The sequence below is a fragment of the Chrysemys picta genome, chromosome 9 (assembly GCF_011386835.1).
Source record: "Chrysemys picta bellii isolate R12L10 chromosome 9, ASM1138683v2, whole genome shotgun sequence".
NCBI classification, from domain to species: domain Eukaryota; kingdom Metazoa; phylum Chordata; order Testudines; family Emydidae; genus Chrysemys; species Chrysemys picta.
Window position 1 is genome coordinate 55,531,908 of NC_088799.1, and position 19,962 is coordinate 55,551,869.

General features: G+C 43.6%; 1 protein-coding gene across 15 annotated transcripts in view; it reads right to left on the bottom strand.

Moving 5' to 3' along the window:
• The window catches only part of FARP2 (FERM, ARH/RhoGEF and pleckstrin domain protein 2), a 270,101-nt gene that overhangs the window by 205,970 nt on the left and 44,169 nt on the right, over positions 1-19,962 (bottom strand). For all 15 annotated transcript variants that reach the window (XR_010590399.1, XR_010590400.1, XR_010590401.1 and 12 more), the window contains exons 3-4: positions 14,818-14,922; positions 3,931-3,973 (exon numbers count right to left, since the gene is read on the bottom strand). Coding sequence is in view for 12 of the 15 variants with exons in the window: in XM_065557154.1 (XP_065413226.1) it covers positions 3,931-3,973; positions 14,818-14,922 (148 nt within the window). In the remaining 3 variants the exon portion in view is untranslated. The remainder of the gene's footprint in view (positions 1-3,930; positions 3,974-14,817; positions 14,923-19,962) is intronic.

A 19,962-nucleotide genomic window follows, 5' to 3' on the forward strand; every position in this document is an offset into this window, starting at 1 on the left:
CTGCCCCCCAGGACCCTACCCCCTACCTGTACCCTGACTGCCCAAAACTTTCTCCACTCCCCCCAAAAAGCCCCCCCCCGTTTCTTGACTGCCCCCTCCAGAACCTCCCTGCCCCTTCTCCTGCCCCCTGGCCCCCTTACCCTGCTGCTCAGAACAGGGTGTTGGGCTCTGTGCGAGCCGAGCCAGACACGTGGCTGCGCTCCCCAGCACAACAAAACCCGGTCCCTGGCCCTGCACAGTGCTGCTGGACCGGGCTGCAGGGGAGAGCTGCCAGCTCAGAATGCAGGGCGGATCCGGCTCCTCTACAGCTGCTCCGGAGTCCAGCCCGGGACTTTCCTGCAGCCCTCCCAGCCGCTCGCTCTGCTCTGCCGGGGGAGGGGGGAAATCCCGGACATTTTGAGTGCTTTACAAATTCCCCCCGGACGCTATTTTTAGAACAAAAAGGAGGACATGTCCGGGTAAATCCGGACGAATGGTAACCCTACGCATCAGCTCCAGCGCCTCCCACCCACCAGAAGCCCCACTGATCAGCGCCTTCCCTTCCCTCCCCGCACCTCCCAATCAGCTGTTTCATGGCATGCAGGAGGCGGGGGGGGGCAAGGGCATAGCAGGCTCAGAGGAAGGGGTAGGAAGGGGTGGACTGGGGTAGGGCCTGTGACAGAGCCAGGGGTTGAGCAGTGAGCACCATATATTAACTTCTGAAGAGCTGCATGTGGCTCTGGAGCCACAGTTTGGCCACTCCTGGTTTAGCATGTCACCAGGTTCTGGGCCATGGTCTGCAAAGACAGTATTTTGATGAAACTATTTACCATGTAGCACCCGGCCATCAGCAGATATTAGTATAAATCTAAGTTTCCCCAGTCTATTCAAGTATGGTACATGATGCACACAGAACGAACAGGCACTTGCTAGATGCATGACTGCACAGCTGATGCCTGTAAGTATCTCTGGGACGCTGGCAAACCAGGTGCCAGCTCATGCCAATGCCCTGGGCCTCACTGAACACTTACAAATGCATAGCTAGAAACAAGTCTTGCTTGCCTGTGCCTTAGCATTGTCAAAATAGATATTAGATGTCAAGTTGGTAAGATTGTGTTTAGCATTTTATAAAATGCCTGAAGGATACTGCATGTATTGATCTCACGTATAATCTCTATAGCCCATGGTATAAAGTTATATTGAGTGTTTGCCTTGTAAACCTCTGCAATTGTGTAACTCAACAAACAGGAGGAGCAACACTGATTAAGGTAAAGTGCTCAGCACACAACATGGTCCACTGATGGCAAATGACATGTTGTATAGCATCAAAGGACAGAAACTGCTGATTGCATTCCTAACTCCCTCAAGGAAGGAGAGACCTACACATGAACTCATCCCATCGGTTTGGACTCTGGAGTGGCTAACAATCCTTGATGAGGAGAAACAATCTCCTTCATGTTGTCTGGACACTGAGGGACAAAGATTCCTAAACGTAAGCAAAGAAATCCCCATGCTGTTTGGCATGGGTTAGCCCTAAAAGACATTTTGAATTGACAGATTACTACAACTGTGTTACCTTTTGAAACTCAGACAAACGTGTGTGTATGTGTACACACACACACACACACACACACACACACACACACACACACACACACACACACACACGCTTTGACCTCTTTAAATAACTCTCTTATCCCCTTTTCCTAGTTAAACTTTTAGCTAATTTATTACAGGATTGGCTACCAACATTTTTTTTTAAGTGCGAGATCTAAGGTACAAATTGATGTGGGGTAAGTGACTGGTCTCTTGGAATGGGAAGCAACCTGAATATTTTGTGTTTTTTGGTGTAAGTGATCATTTATCATTTGGTGTAAGTCCAGTTTGCAGTGGCAAGATAGTCCCCTTGGACATTTCAATCTGTCTGTGACTCCATTATATGCCTATTGTAGTACTTTGGGAGTTCAAATTTGTTACTGAGTTGGTGAAATCTAATTATAGACCATACAACCATTTTGGGCTGTCCGCCCTGCTTTTTGACGATCTGCCCTGAGATTGGCACACTCAGTCGTAAGCCACTCCAGACAGTCTCCTCTCCCAAGATAGAAACCATTTGAATACACAAAAGCTACCATGTGGCATGCATAAGGGGATGATCCTTTAAAATGGAAACTTGCCATTGGTGATTCTACAGAACAATGAACTTAGATAGCCTCTCCAGGAGAGCCTCTCTCTATAGCTAGTACTATGCCTTTTTATTTATTTTTCTAAGGTTGAAGAGGATGAAAGTTAAAAACTTGCACCATGGGTTTAAGCTAAAAAAGTCAATTCATCTCAATTTCTTGTTGGTCAGGTTAGTTTGTAGAATTTCTAAATAAACCTCCAAATACTAACTTTCAACAATGTTCTGGGGCCATTTGCCAAAGACCTCCTTCATTAACATAAGCTTCTGCAGACTACTGTCAGCAACAGAAAAAAATAACTCCAAAAATTATTACAGAAAGGCCCTGTATAGCATAGTCAATAAAATTGTTGGCAGGAGTGGGAATCCACCACACATTCCTGCACTTGTGATTCCATGAACCCCTACATTTAGAAGCAGCAAATGAGTACCCAATTTGACCCTGTTCTAGAAGAGGAATGTCTTGTACATAGTTGAAGAATTAGGCTGCACATGCTAGATTTCAAATGATATTGGCTCACAATATATTTTCATCTTTTTTTTTGGGCCCTTGATGAAAACTAAAGCAGAGAATGTCAGTGCTGCAACTCTCCCTTATTGGGCAAAGACTGGAAACAATTTCACTCCAGAGACTGTCCTCCTCCTACATAATGGGTGTAGAACATTCCTGTTTCTTTCCACATCAAAACAACCTAAGCTAAACAAAGCTCCAACAATGTGACTGATACTTTTAACCTAAATCTAACAGCATCTGATCCAATCTACCCAGATGTATATCATTGCAAAGTGACAGGTTCTCGGTAATTTCAAGTTCCATCCAGAATCAGGTTTACAAGTCCAAATACAAACCCTTTATCTCCCCCTTCCAAAAAATATTTTCCAAATATCCCCTTAATAACTAAATAGATAGCTGTCTTCTGAATCCAGGTTTAACAGCTCCGTTAGTCATGGCTTAACTTAACACAACTAAGGACTTTAGATTTCCCGCATTCCAGACATTAGTTGATATCAGACCCAAGTTTGGGTACACACTATCTGTAGAGATGGCGTGCCACATTTAGAAGATATCTCAAAGCTGTTAAGAATGTAATCCCCTAGTGCAGAGTCCATAAGAAACAAGATCAAGGTTGTGTGGTTTATGGCTACTACGTGTTACCACAATGGAAGCAATTGAGTCCTTTATCGTTTTGTGGTCTAACACAACACAAGATCGTCACATTTTGTAAATTAACTGTATCAAAGCAAACCATACATTGGGGTTTAGATAGAAGGAGGAAAAGAAGTCTTCCATTTGTTGGCTGTCTTAGAGCTTAATCATATATGGGACGCTGAACACACTCAGCCTCCACTTAAGTGAATGGGAGTGGGCATTCACATCTCACAGAACGGAGACCTTATGGACAAATAGCGAGCAACTCATTGGACAAGATTTAGGTCTCTGAGGAAGCAGCAAGTTAGTTTTCTAGAAAAAGAAACATCTACATTTAGTTCAAAATAGCCCACAAAGCATGCAGTAATTCAACATGGTAGTAAAACTATGAATGGCATATATTCTAGAAATTTTTGATACTATTAGAGGGCTTGAAGCCATCTTGAAGGTTTGAGTTTGTAGATGTACATTTAATCAACTATTTATAGTAATGACAAGTACAAAACCAGCAAACCTGACTAAAAAAAAAAAAAATCAAGTAACAACTATGAAAACAAACCAAATTAAATTCCTGAAAAATTAAAGGAAAACTCTTTAAAAAAATTAAATACGCACTTACTTCGTACTTGTTTAATAATAGGTTTCATAGGTTCAAGCCAAATCTGGAAGTGAGACAAAAGTTAAAAATTAATATCCATACTCTAATGCTACATAAATGTTGTAAGGTTTCAGAGTAGCAGCCGTGTTAGTCTATATCTGCAAAAAGAACAGGAGTACTTGTGGCACCTTAGAGACTAATAAATTTATTTGAGCATAAGTTTTCGTGGGTTGCATCCGAAGAAGTGGGCTGTAGCCCACGAAAGCTTATGCTCAAATAAATGTTAGTCTCTAAGGTGTCACAAGTACTCCTGTTCTTTTTATAAATGTTGTAAAACACCAAAACAAAAATCAACTAAGAAATACTTACTAAATGAGCATGTATTTCTCTCTCCCTATTTCACTGCAATAGCATAACAATTTTCTTCCACCAGTTAAACAAATATGCTTAGCCATGATTTAAACTTAAAAAGAGAAGGTTACTCACCTTGCAGTAACTGAGGTTCTTCGAGATGTATGTCCCTGGGGGTGCTCCACTCCAGGTGACGGTGAGTCCCAGCGCCGTTGATTGGAGATCTTCGGTAGCAGTGCCTGGTTGGGATGCACGCGCTCAGCTGCTGTCTCGTGGCGGCATTAGGCGTCCTGTACCCCCCTCAGATCCTTCTCTACCGTAGAATTGTCTGATTAGTACTCCAAAGTAAAGGGGAGGAGGATGGGTAGTGGAGCACCCACAGGGACACACAACTTGAAGAACCTCAGTTACTGCAAGGAGAGTAACCGTCTCTTCTTCTTCGAGTGCTGTCCCTGTGGGTGCTCCACTCCAGGTGAATGTGAATGTGTACCACTATGGCTGGTGAAATTTTGGAGTTGCGGCAGTAACAAAGATAGACAGTACTGTGTGGCCTACTATGGCGTCTGCCATGGTATCCTGTGTGCTAACATAATGTTTGGCGAATGTGTGGTCAGATGTCCACGTGGCCGCCTTGCATATGTTTGTAATATGTATGTTGTATAGGAAGGCAGGTAGAATGAGTTCTGATGCCCTCGGGTGGTTGAGCATTCAGAGTCTGGTAGCAGGATCTGACGCAGTCAGAGATCCACTTGGAGAGTCATTGCTTAGAGATAGCATCACCCTTTGACCTCTCAGTAGTAGAGACAAATAGTCTAGGGGATTTACGAAATGGCTTAGTTCTGTCAAGATAGAATGCAATTGCCCGTTGGACGTCAAGGGTCTGTAATCCTGCTTCTTGTGGAGTCTTATGAGGTTTGGGATAGAACGCAGGTAAAGTGTATTGGCTAGTTAAGGTGGAAGGTAGACACCACCTTAGGGAGGAATTTGGGGTGGGGTTGTATAGTAACCTTGTCTTTGGAGAAAATCGTGTAGGGAGGGTAGGCCATCAGGGCGCTTATTTCACTGACCCTTCTCACTGATGTTATGGCAACCAAGAAAGCTACTTTCATAGACACGTGGAGCAGGGATGAGGTATCCAGGGGCTCGAAAGGAGGTGTCAGGAGACCTCGGAGAACTAGGTTGAGATTCCAGGAGGCTGCTGGTGGATGAATCTTAGAGTAGAGATTTTGCAGGCCCATGAGGAAGCGTTTTATGGTGAGGTAGGCAAAAAGTGAATATCCGTCCAGCGGGTCATGGAAGGTGGTGAGGGCCGTGAGGTGTACTCTGATAGAACTGAGCGAGAGCCCGTCTTGTTTTAGTTTCAAAAGGTAGTCTAAGATGTCAGGGAGGGTTGCGGTCTGGGGTGGCAAGCATCTGTGGAAGCACCATACGGAGAAGCGTTTCCACTTTTGCAGGTAAGTCTTATGAGTGGAGTCTCTTCTACTGTGCAGGATGACGTACTGGACCTGCTCCGAACAGGCTGATTCGTGGGTTTGAAACCATGAAGGAACCACGCTGTCAGATGGAGTTTCTGGAGCTGCAGATGGAGAAGCGAACTGTTGTCCTGGGAGAGCAGATCTCGTCTGTTGGGGAGACAGTCTGTTGGAAGATGGATGAACATGCGCAGAAGGTAAGGGTACCATGTTTGTCTGGGCCAAGCTGGGGCAATAAGTATGACCCTGGCCTTGTCCTCTCTGATCTTGCGTAGAACCCTGTGTATCAGTGGGATCAGCAGAAAAGCGTACATGAGGGATTTGTTCCATGGAATGAGGAACGCATCACCTAGGGATGCGTTCCAGAGTCCCACTCTGGAGCAAAATACATGGCATTTGCAGTTCTGAGTTGTGGCAAACAGGTCTATCGACAGGGTACCCCAGTAAGAGAAGAGCTGCCAGAGTATCGTGGGATGCAATTCCCATTCGTGTTCCTTGGAGAAGTGTCTGCTGAGTGTGTCGGCGGTAGTGTTGTGACACCCAGGCAGGTAGGAAGTGGCGATTTCTATGTGAGGTTGTATGCACCAATTCCATAACCGGATGGCTTCTGTGCATAGGGAGTGCGATCGTGCTCCCCCCTGCCTGTTGATGTAGAATATATATGCTATATTGTCCATCAGGACCCAAACGGATTTGTTCTTTATGATGGGGAGAAAGTGAAGGCAGGCATACCTGACCGCTCTGAGCTCTAGAAGATTTATGTGCAGACGTGTCTCTGATAGGGACCAGTGGCCCTGTGCCATGTGTTCCCCTAGGTGCACTCCCCAATCTATCAGGGAAGCGTCCGTGGTGAGCATGAGTACTGGGGAGTATGGATGGAAGGGGACACCCGTGCACAGCAGCGCTTTGGAGCAGAGCCTGGAGCCGGAGCGCGGAGCAGCTCCGGAGCAGTGGAGCTGCAGGTTTTTGCCTGGAGCTGGAGTGGAGCCTGAGCACAGCTCCAAAGCCCTAGTGCATAGGTTCTCTGGTTTTGTCCACCAGTGTAGGGAGGACAATATGTTTGCTGGAGGAGTTAGCATCATGCAGAAGCTGTGTCTGCTGGGTTTGTAGTTGGAGTTGAGCCAACCCTGAAGGCATCTCATGTGCAGCCTGGCATATCTGACCACGAAGATGGTGGCTGACATGTGACCAAGAAGCTGTAGGCAGGTCTGTGCTTGTATTCTGGGGCGAACAGAGAGCATGCGTATGAGATGTGTAATAGCAAGGAATCTGTTGTGTGGGAGCGAGGCTCTGGTTCGAATTAAGTCCAGGTGAGCTCTGATGAACTCTATCTGCTGGGTGGGTATCAGGATGGATTTTTGGGTGTTTATTTGGAAGCCTAGTCTGTGGAAGAGGGAGATGGTAAAATGCGTCGCTTTTAATGTCTTGTCATATGAGCCTTTGATAAGGCAGTCATCTAAGTAGGGGGAAAGTATAATCCCATGTATGCGGGGGTGGGCCACGACTACAGCTAGGGTCTTGGAAAATACTCTCGGTGCTGTGGAGAGACCCAATGGAAGTACTCTGTATTGAAAGTGGTCGTGTCTGAGTGTGAATTGTAGGAAGCATCTGTGTGCTGGATGAATGGATTTGTGGAAATAGGCATCTTGTAGGTCTAAGGCTATGAACCAGTCCCCTTGTTCCAGTGCGGGTATTACTGTGCCCAATGTGACCATCTTGAATTTCTGTACATGTACAAATTTGTTCAGTCGGCGTGAGTCTAGTATAGGCCATCCCCCGCCTTTCTTTTGGGTCAGAAAGTAGTGAGAGTAGAACCCTTTTCCCTGAAGTTGCGTTGGTACAGGTTCCACTGCACGTAGCTGTAGAAAATGGGGGAAGGGTGGGCAGGCAGGATACAAAAGGGATGGAATAACCTGACTGAACTATTTCCAGAACCCAGCAGTCCTGGGGGACCTGCTGCCAGACATGGTGGAAAAAACATGGAGGTGGTGGCCAAATGGGCAAATAGGCAGCGGAGTCAAGGGGTGGTCACGCAGACCCCTGACCAGCACTTCAAAATTGCTGTTTGTTTCCCGATGGGTGGGAGGTATCTGTCTGCACATGGTTTTGTCTGCGCCTAGGAGGTCTGTTGTGATTTCTCCCAATATCATACGGTCTGGGCTGGGGCCAGTGATATTGTTGTGCGCGGCGCCTCTGATAAGATTGATACCATTGTCTCCTGGGGAGGGACAGGTATATGCTCAGTGTTTGCAGGGTGGCCCTAGAGTCTTTCATAGTGTGAAGGACTTCGTCGGTTTTTTAGAGAAAAGTTTATCTTTGTCAAAGGAAAGATCTTCGACTTTGATGATACCGGATGCAGACAGCCAGGAAGACCTGCTCACCACCACCGCAGTTGCAGTAGTGCAGGCTGCTGTGTCCGCCATGTCCAAGGATGCTTGTAGTGCCATCCCGGACACCAACTGACCTTCAACAAGGACAGACTTGAAGACCGCTCTCCTGTCCACCGGGATATGGGAGGCAAAATCAAAGAGCTTGTTGTAGCTGTTGTAGTCATAGCTTGCGAGGAGGGTGGAATAATTTGCAATTCTAAATTGTAGAGTGGAGGAGGTATAAACCTTGCGGCCCAAAAGGTCAAGGCGTCTGAGGTCCTTGTCTTGCGGGAGTAGGCCAGTATTGTGGCTGTTTTGTTTTATGTGTCGCTGCATCCACAAGAGAGGTGGGTTGTGGGCGGGAAAATAAGAAACCTACGTCCTTTGCGGGAACATAATATTTACATTCAGCCTTCTTGCATGTTGGTGGGATGAAGGTAGGGGTCTGCCAGAGAGTATCAGCTGGTTCTAGAAGGGCTTCGTTTATGGGTAATGTGATCTTTGAGGGCACAGAAGTTTGGAGGATTTTGAGGAGTCTGTGTTGTGTCTCCTGGACTTCCTCCAAAGGAATGTCCTGGCTGAGTGCCACCGTCTTGAAAAGTTCCTGGAATTGCTTAAAGTCGTCCACATTTTGTGGAGGTGGAGGCATGAGGGCTTCATCTGCAGCTGATGGAGAGGCAGGAGCCAGTAAATCCGTGAAGGGTTCATAGCCCACATCTTCAAGAGGGGGTTCAGGAGCTCTAGCTGTAGGAGCTGGAGATAGAGGCACAGAATGGGCTTGCGGTCTGGTGGAAGGGGCGCAAGGAGGAGTGGTGGCAGGAGCCAACCAAGGGTACCACTGAGGCAAAGACATAGGATAGGAAAAGTGGGGCCCCGCCCACAGGGGGACAAAGTAGGGAAACTGAGGCTGGTTCTTGTGAGGTGCCATGCCTTGAGACAGATATGGCTCTGGTGGAGGGGGGAGAATCAGGCGGGGAGAACTCTGCCTGCTGCTGCATGTCATTCTCACTGTCAGTGAAGGTAGCTAGAACAGGTGGCGAGAGCGGCTGTTCGAACAGTAAGCGCTTTGTGTCGAGGAGCGGAGAGTCAGGCTCAGGGGCAACGGAGATATCATCCTGATGCAGAAATTGTTGCTGCTCCCTGGGCTGCAGTGCTGCGGAGCGTGAGCGGCAGCTCACAGCGACTTTTGTTTAGCTTTAGCGGGAGCCGTGGGCCATTTGTAGGAGCCCTGCAGAGGTTTGCATCTGCTGCAGGGGTAAGGGGCAGGCTAGGTGCCGACGTTTTTGTCGGCACCGGGATGGAATGCGCTGCCGGCACCAGGTCCACCGTCAGTGCCGGCAGGACTAGCGCCGAGGAGAGCTTTCCGCTGTGGGAAGTCAGGTCCCTGCCTTTGCGCCCTGCATGAGCCACGGCTGAGGTGCTGGGGTGGTCGGAGGCGCTTGGTCTTGGCGCTGTCAGCACCGAGGGTAAGGATCTTGCAGAAGACCCTTTACCCTTTTGAATGTCTCTGCGCGGAGACATTGGGGCTGCCTGCCTCTTTGCCTGAGAGGGTGAAGCCGTGCTCCCAGTCGGTTCTGACTTAGCAGGGGAGTGTGAGGGAGAGGGTTTACTACCCATCTCCATAGGTGGCTGCAGAACTTTCTCCATCAGGAGCATTTTTAGCCGCAAGTCTCTGTCACGGCAAGCTCTAGTTTTCAGGTCGGTACGGTGGAGATATTTGGCAGGGACGTGTGTCTCGATGAGGCATTTCACACAGAGAGAGTGCCCATCAGACCATGGCATAGGTTCCTTGAAGGAGCCGCATTTCTTAAAGCCAGAGACTCCAGCATCATGGAAGTATGATTGCCCGGGGTGGGAAGTCTCAACAGGAGATGAATGTGAGAGAAAAGTTGTTGTTTTTTGTTTTTTAAACCAACGAACTATTCTAAAGGAAGGGAGAGAACTGGGATATGTCTAGGTAACTATTTCTATTTATTTCTACTTATTCCCTTCAGTGACCAGGGAAGAGGTTAGCATTGTCCTGAATCCCATCTTCAGCCGAGGATGGCTGAGAAAGAATTGAGGGGGGTGCGGGATGCACACGCTCAGGCAGACCCTAACGACGCCGCAAGACAGCAGCTGAGTGCATGCGTCCCGACTAAGCACTGCTATCAAAGATCTCCCATCAACGGCGCTGGGACACACCGTCACCTGGACTGGAGCACCCACAGGGACAGCACTCGAAGAAGAAGTAGGTATATATCAAGACTGAGGGGAAAAACAACTGAGGAGAGTTGGCAGTTTTTCAAAGGGACACTATTAAGGGCCCAAAAGCAAGCTATTCCGCTGGTTAGGAAAGATAGAAAATGTGGCAAAAGACCACCTTGGCTTAACCACGAGATCTTGCATGATCTAAAAAATAAAAAGGAGTCATATAAAAAATGGAAACTAGGACAGATTACAAAGGATGAATATAGGCAAACAACACAGGAATGCAGGGGCAAGATTAGAAAGGCAAAGGCACAAAATGAGCTCAAACTAGCTACGGGAATAAAGGGAAACAAGAAGACTTTTTATCAATACATTAGAAGCAAGAGGAAGACCAAAGACAGTGTAGGCCCACTGCTTAGTGAAGAGGGAGAAACAGTAACAGGAAACTTGGAAATGGCAGAGATGCTTAATGACTTCTTTGTTTCAGTCTTCACCGAGAAGTCTGAAGGAATGCCTAACATAGTGAATGCTAATGGGAAGGGGTCAAGTATCAGGGGGTAGCCGTGTTAGTCTGTATCTACAAAAACAACAAGGAGTCTGGTGGCACCTTAAAGACTAACAGATTTATTTGGGCATAAGCTTTCGTGAGTAAAAACCTCACTTCTTCGGATGCATCCGAAGAAGTGAGGTTTTTACTCACGAAAGCTTATGCCCAAATAAATCTGTTAGTCTTTAATGGGAAGGGGGTAAGTTTAGCAGATAAAATAAAAAAAGAACAAGTTAAAAATCACTTAGAAAAGTTAGATGCCTGCAAGTCACCAAGGCCTGATGAAATGCATCCTAGAATATTCAAGGAGCTAATAGAGGAGGTATCTGAGCCTCTAGCTATTATCTTTGGAAAATCATGGGAGACAGGAGAAATTCCAGAAGACTGGAAAAGGGCAAATATAGTGCCCATCTATAAAAAGGGAAATAAAAACAACCCAGGAAACTACAGACCAGTTAGTTTAACTTCTGTGCCAGGGAAGATAATGGAGCAAGTAATTAAGGAAATCATCTGCAAACACTTGGAAGGTGGTAAGGTGATAGGGAACAGCCAGCATGGATTTGTGAAGAACAAATCATGTCAAACCAATCTGATAGCTTTCTTTGATAGGATAATGAGCCTTGTGGATAAGGGTGAAGCTGTGGATGTGGTATACCTAGACTTTAGTAAGGCATTTGATACGGTCTCACATGATATTCTTATCGATAAACTAAGCAAATACAATTTAGATGGGGCTACTATAAGGTGGGTGCATAACTGGCTGGATAACCGTACTCAGAGAGTTGTTATTAATGGTTCCCAATCCTGCTGGAAAGGCATAACGAGTGGGGTACCGCAGGGGTCTGTTTTGGGACCGGCTCTGCTCAATATCTTCATCAATGACTTAGATATTGGCATAGAAAGTACGCTTATTAAGTTTGCGGATGATACCAAACTGGGAGGGATTGCAACTGCTTTGGAGGACAGGGTCATAATTCAAAATGATCTGGACAAATTGGAGAAATGGTCTGAGTTAAACAGGATGAAGTTTAACAGAGACAAATGCAAAGTGCTCCACTTAGGAAGAAAAAATCAGTTTCACACATACAGAATGGGAAAAGACTGTTTAGGAAGGAGTACGGCAGAAAGGGATCTAGGGGTTATAGTGGACCACAAGCTAAATATGAGTCAACAGTGTGATGCTGTTGCAAAAAAAGCAAACATGATTCTGGGATGTATTAACAGGTGTGTTGTGAGCAAGACACGAGAAGTCATTCTTCCGCTCTACTCTGCTCTGGTTAGGCCTCAGCTGGAGTATTGTGTCCAGTTCTGGGCACCGCATTTTAAAAAAGATGTGGAGAAATTGGAAAGGGTCCAGAGAAGAGCAACAAGAATGACTAAAGGTCTTGAGAACATGACCTATGAAGGAAGGCTGAAAGAATTGGGTTTGTTTAGTTTGGAAAAGAGAAGACTGAGAGGGGACATGATAGCAGTTTTCAGGTATTTAAAAGGGTGTCATAAGGAGGAGGGAGAAAACTTGTTCACCTTAGCCTCTAAGGATAGAACAAGAAGCAATGGGTTTAAACTGCAGCAAGGGAGGTCTAGGTTGGACATTAGGAAAAAGTTCCTAACTGTCAGGGTGGTTAAACACTGGAATAAATTGCCTAGGGAGGTTGTGGAATCTCCATCTCTGGAGATATTTAAGAGTAGGTTAGATAAATGTCTATCAGGGATGGTCTAGACAGTATTTGGTCCTGCCATGCGGGCAGGGGACTGGACTCGATGACCTCTCGAGGTCCCTTTCAGTCCTAGAATCTATGAATCAACAACAAAGATATACTGCAAAAAACATTGTGATAAATATAGTGCTAAATTTCCTTAGTCATTGTATGGAAGGAGTCACAACAGAAAAGGAGCACACTGTGCTCCCAATGCTGAAAGGAGTTGGCCATGGAACCATGTTGAAACCACACTATTGCACAAAAACATCAAAAAAAGTGTGCAGAATTTGGGCAACTCATACCTTCAGATTCTCAGCTTTGCATGTATGATGGAGGCTAAGCGCCAGCCCTCCCCTTTCCCTTCCACATTTGGCCTGGCTCACTTAACTATGGTGATGATGCAAAGCTTGACTAAAAAGTGTGACTTCAGAGTTTTCCACAAAATTATTCTTCTTTTATAGAGAAAGAAAGCATAAGCTCTACATATGTGCACTAATATTAAAGAGCTACCACCAATATAAACACTGAAAAAACATTAACAGCAGCAATGAAAGACATTAACTAGGCCAAATTACACCTACGTAATGTTGTGTGGGGACTCTACATTTTGAGCTACTTAATTTTCACAGAGGGAGGGTATTACCTCTTTGAATTTTTATTAATTTTTGTCTGATTTTTAAATATATGGGGGCAGTATAAATAGAACAAAAAACCTATCAAATTTATCATAGTCTGGAATATATACACTGATGCTACAATACTGTGAAAAGATAATAAAGAAGAGTATGTGTGTAGTCAATTCCTTCTCTTAAAAATACAAAGTTGGTAAAGAAGCCATTCAAAAAGTTCTTATGCTTCTGATGTAAATTTTGGGAAAGGAAAGGATTGAGTTCAAACAATACAAGCAGAATAAGGAAGAAGAGGGGAAAAACAGCAATTGGCAATATCTGGGCTGATAGCCCACAAGATTTAATTAATGTGATCAAACACCATTATTGAGTAGAAGCATCAGTAAATGGATAATTTATTTTTATTTTGGGATGGAGGGGGAGCAAGATGAATCAGATTCTCTTCTATGTATCTTTTTAAGTGACATATTTTGTGAAAACAACAAGGAGTCCGGTGGCACCTTAAAGACTAAGGCCTGGTCTACACTGGCGGGAGGGGGTGTCGATGTAAGATATGCAACTTCAGCTACGGGAATACCGTAGCTGAAGTCAACATATCTTATTCTGACTTACCTCCCGTCCTCACGGCACGGGATCGACGGCCATGGCTCCCCCGTCGACTCCGCTACCGTTGCTCACTCCAGTGGCGTTCCGGAGTTGACGGGGAGCGCATTCGGGGATCGATATATCGCGTCTTAACGAGACACGACATATCGATCCCCGATAAATCGATCGCTACCTGCTGATACGGCGGGTAGTCTGGACGTACCCTAACAGATCTATTTTGGCATAAGCTTTTGTGGGTAAAAAACCTCACTTCTTCAGATGCATGGAGTGAAAGTTACAGATGCAGGCATTATATAATGACAAGAGAAGGGAGTACCTCACAAGTGGAGAACCAGTGTTGACAGGGCCAATTCGATCAGGAGAGACAAAGCTGAATTTTAGTTCTGCTGTTTCTCTTTGAAGTCTGTTGCTGAAGTTTTTTTGTTCAAGAATAGTTACTTTTAAATCGGTTATAGAATGTCCAGGGAGGTTGAAGTGTTCACCTACTGGCTTTTGTACGTTACAATTCCTGGTGTTCAAAAAAAACTTTGCAAATTTAACACCATTAATTTGGGCTTAAATAGGGACTGGGAGCGGCTGGCTCATTACAAAAGCAGCTTTGCCTCTCCTGGAATTGACACCTCCTCATCTATTATTGGTAGTGGACTACATCCACCCTGATCGAATTGGCCCCGTCAACACTGGTTCTCCACTTGTGAGGTACTCCCTTCTCTTGTCATTATATAATGCCTGCATCTGTAACTTTCACTCCATGCATCTGAAGACGTGAGGTTTTTTTACACATGAAAGCTTATGCCTAAATAGATCTGTTAGTCTTTAAGGTGCCACCCAACTTCTTGTTGTTTTTGTGGATACAGACTAACACGGCTACCCCCCGATATTTTGTGAAGTAGTACTTTGACCTGATTGATAGGTGAACCAGCTTATAGTCATACATTCACTGGGATACTCTTACATGAAGTTCCAAACTTCTTTTGACTGTTAGGTGGCAGCATTCATCCAAGCCTTTTTATTATAATGAATTAATGAGGAACCATGACATACCCAATATGACTGGATGTTCTGGAACTCAATTCCAAAGTAGTCGGACTCAACCAGATTCAAATGCTTATAAACCAATGTCAGCAACGTCTGGCCACAGCACTTGGACTGGAAGAGTAAAAATAAGAAGTATAACAAGATTAAGTATAATTCAAATGAGTTTACTATAAAGTGGAAACAAGATGTATTAACTTTTAAAAGCAGTGGGGGGAAAATGTTTCAAAACACTTTTGTATTATTGATCACTAATATTACTGTAGCATTTAAAAGCCCCAACCAGCATTAGGCTCTGTACAAACACACATAACTCAGTGAAAATTACTAGTGGGCATTTCAATAAATTAGCACAAATTTTGCTGTATAACTTGGAGATGCAGGTCCAGATCCTGAGGTGTGCTAGACCTCTAATTCAGTGCACCTGAAGTGGAGAGGAGAGATCATTTTAAACCAGAGCAGCTGGAGGCCAGTTCAGCCCCTGGTCATAAGTTATAATACCTTAAGGCTGTTCTAATTTATAATTGCTTGCAATGGCACAAAGTTGGCTATGCTGAATGAGAATTCACCCTCAACAAGGAAATCCTCAGCTGGCAAACTGAGGCAGCTTTAAGTCCCCCTTGTACTTCCAGAGCAATACAATGGGACTTAGTGGGCCAAAGATATGGCCTCTAATGTATATCTGAAAAGATTCACAGGTTGCTGGTCCACTAATGAGCTGGAGGACCCTCACACGAGTCCCTCACTGACAGAGCTAGAATATGGGCTCTGTGGTGGAGAATCTCAGCTCTCATTTCTAGCTTTTTTTTTTGCAAGGACATCCAGGAAAAAACACAACATGGTTGCTAAGGTCTTAACGTATACACACCTGGGCTCCACTTCTGTGTCAGGAAGCTGCTGGAGTCTAAAGATCTCCATCTCTCTCACATTAGCTGTGTGTGTAAAATTAATTTGCGACATCCCAAAGAATCAGCTCGCTAACTCTCCCCACAATCTTTATATCAATTTTGCACACAGAGACAACAACCATGGATACAAACTGATTATGTTAAGTGGGAGGAAGCAGCAAAAAATTTCATAACCTACCCAAAATGCTAAAGTTGGACCTACTTGTTCAAATTTTCAGCTCTCTCTCTGCTCCCACTATTGCATGACTAGCAGCTAGCTGCCTTTCGTGAATTCCCCCATCAGTCAATGCATCTAGATTGCATGGGGGATGCTCCACATGGTGGGTATAGGGATGAGGAAACTTACAGCTCCAGCAACACAAAAGGAAAGGAGATAAGGAAAGAGACAAGACTAAGCTGAAGCCGTATGGGGCAGAAGTTCTGTAGCCACTGAAAACCCATCTCTCTCACTGAGCTAGGTCTATCATGAGCACCAACTAGGAGAGCTTACATACTCAAAAACCAAATGGAATCTATTCTCCAGTTGAGTATCTAGCTCACTAGCAGAGAGAACCTGACCACATCCAACTAACCATCTCAAAACCAGATACTAGGACGACTTGCCTACCACCACTGCTGCCAGCAGAGGCCACAGTACAAAACATCTGTCACCATCAATGCTGATGGAAGGTAGCCAGGTAGAGGAGCCACCTAAAGGAACCTACATGAGATGGAAGGACAAGGGACAAGCAAGGCAGGGCAAGAAATACTTTTACCTTGGGGAGAGGGGGGAGAATTAGAGAATGATTTTGGGAGTGAGGAAACTATGGAATACATACATTTTTATTTAACAAGATAAGGAGGAAGAGTATGGAACCAATGGATTTTTGGATGGGGCAGGAATGTATTTTACCCTGGGAAATGTATGTATGAATGAATGAGGTGGAACATTTTTGAGGAAGCACTTTGTTCAAATTTTGGCACTGTGCTATCACTGTGTAAAACACTGCAATACAAACTCAACGAGAAATGGAAACTCAAACCACAACCCCGACCCCCCATAAAAAGGTGTTTTCTAGCAAAAACAATTCTAGTTTTTCCCTGCTTATTAATATTTATGTTCAAGATTCGGTGATAATGATCAGTTTCTCCTTCAGTCTAGATTTCAGCAGCTAATTCTGGTACTGTGAAGGAGAACGTCCAATATGCCCTTGATAAAGTATGTTAATTTAGGCTTGGTAGTGAAATTTTCCAGTTGAGTACCCTAAAGGAATTTGTATTGCTCAAAAAAGATTGTGTATACTTGAATGAGTCAAATCTCTGGATGTTCATATGATTTTGGTTAAAAACAAACAAAAGGAAATATTTCTTCACACAATGTACAGTCAACCTGTGGATCTCTTTGCCAGAGGATGTTGTGAAGGCCAAGACTATAACAGGGTTCAAAAAAGAACTAGATAAATTAATGGAGGATAGGTCCATCAATGGCTATTAGCCAGCAGGGGCAGGGATGGTGTCCCTAGCTTCTGTTTGCCAGAAGCTACAAATGAGCAACAGGAAATGGATCACTTGATGATTATCTGTTCTGTTCATTCCCTCTGGGGCACCTGGCATTGGCCACTGTCGGAATACAGGATACTGGGCTAGATGGACCTTTGGTCTGATCCAGTATGGCTGTCCTTATGTTCTTATCCTTATCAGAATGGAAAACATCTTTAAAAGCATATGTTTACTGCCATTTTAATATGTCAATCAATCAATTTTATTTATTGAGTGTATTCTGCATATAAACAATTTTTTCTAAGTAAATAATTTGAAGAATTGTTAAATTATCTGGTTTCTTATACCTCTTCTCTCAATGTCTTGATCAATAAGTTTAATAGGCAACAGGAAGCTAACTTCTATTTAAAAACTGCTAAATTCAAATATAATTACTAATCATAGTAAGGCAGAATACAGAAGATTATAGGTAAAGAATCATGCTGTTTGAATGTTTTCATTTTGAAGTTTGCCCTATTGTAGGAATCCCTCTCCAAAGCGTAGAAAGCACTATCATACTGAAATCTACTCAATTTCAAAACAAAAAAGTGGAAAATGTTCAGGTACTAAACCTGCTTCCTGAGTTCCCCTGTGTTTTTTAAAAACAAATTATCTTCTTTTTTTCCTATTTCCCAAATACTTCTCTCCCTCTCCGCACCTTGTGTGAAAGACATTCACTCACAGGGGGAAAGTGACCAACTTAACTGACTATACAGGGAAACAAAAAAAAATTATATAAAGTACTATCAAATTGCTAAAAATGAAAAATATGGAGAAAAATATTTCAATTACAGTAGTCCTGGAGTTACTAGCAACAGTACTAAGTAAAAATTCAGATAGCAATGTGATCTTTAAGTTGACTGTGTCCCCTTTAAATATAAAATGTATCAAAGAATGTTGCATTTACAAAGAGTAGTATTAAGTAATGTGTTGATGAAAATGAGTTACAAAGCTTGGGATCTAACAAAGTATTTCATTATTCTTTGTTTCAAGTTCTGTGGGAATATTTTGCCTGGGAGAATTTGATTTAGTTTCTCAAGTTGTTTGTTGCATTTATCCATTTCCAGTTCTTCTGCCAAGATACAACTCCACCGTTTGACAAGACTCCTAAGTCTTTTGAGTTTATAAATTTCAAAATTAGATTTTGTATTGTCAATTTAATATCAGTTATGCCCGCATAAAAGCTGCACCAGGCAAACATGTTCTATAATGTGCTTAGAATTTTTATAATGTAGGAAACTGTGTATATGAATGAATACTAGATTCTTTAAAGGTCACAAACATTTCAATAGGAATTCCTCATTATGGCACACGTCCATTTGTGAAATTGTCACATTCCCTATGCTCTGCCAACAGTCTACTACAACTGGCATTACAGAATTATTATAGAAGTTCATAAAGATTTCTGTAAAAGAAAAATAAAGTGGCAGGTAGATCAAAGGATATGGTGCTTTAGCTGTAGACACAATTACTTACTTTTAATAATAAAATTCATGTTCCTAAAGGAAATAGAATCAGGACCATAGAGTAAAATTTGTATGAACCTGAATATTCAGTTCCAGCAGCTCCCATTGGCCCAGAGCAGTGAACCGCGGCCACTGGGAGCCGCGATCGGCCAAACCTGCAGACGCGGCAGGTACACAAACCGGCCCGGCCCGCCAGGGGCTTTCCCGGCACAAGCAGCGGAACAAGTTTGGGAACCACTGGTCTAAGGGATAAGCAACAGAAAAGTAGTGTTACGTTTCTCCCACCTCTTTTGGAGCCAGATTACAATTATTTTGGGTTGTGTATTTGTCAGACCCCTATTATTAGTTAAATATTATTCTACCTATATTTTCACTTTCAAAAGTATTCTCTTCCCCGATGAGTCTGAAAGAAAACAACCTGTTTCTAACCTAAACAAAGTACAAACACAAAACATTTAAACCTCCCTCCAAGAGATTAACCTCCGTAGCCTTAACAAATTATTAGGGCTGTTGATTAATCGCAGTTAACTCACACGATTAACTCAAAAAAATTAATCGTGATTAATCGCAGTTTTAATCGCACTGTTAAACAATAGAATACCAATTGAAACTTATTGCATATTTTGGATGATTTTCTCCATTTTCATATATATTGTATTCTGTGTTGTCATTAAAATCAAAGTATATATTATTTTTTATTATAAATGTTTGCACTGTAAAAATGATAAAAAAAATATTTTTTAATTCACCGCATACAAGTATGTAGTGCAATCTCTTTGTCATGAAAATACAACATTTAAAAATGTAGATTAGTCCACTCAGTCCTACTTCTTGTTCAGCCAATCGCTAAGACAAACAAGTTTGTTTACATTTACAGGAGATAAAGCTGCTCTCTTCTTATTTACAATGTCACTAGAAAGTGAGAACAGGCATTTGCATGGCACTTTTGTAGCCGGCACTGCAAGGTATTTACATGCCAGATATGTATGCCCCTTCATGCTTCGACCATCATTGCAGAGGGCATGCTTCCATGCTAATGGTGCTCGTTAAAAAAAAAAATGCATTAAATTAAATGTGACTGAACTCCTTGGGGAGAATTTTATGTCTCCTGCCATGTTTTACCGCATTCTGCCAGATATTTCATGTCCTAGCAGTCTCGAATGATGACTCAGCACATATTGTTCATTTTAAGAACACTGTCCCTGCAGATTTGACAAAATGCAAAGAAGGTACCAATGTGAGATTTCTAAAGATAGCTACAG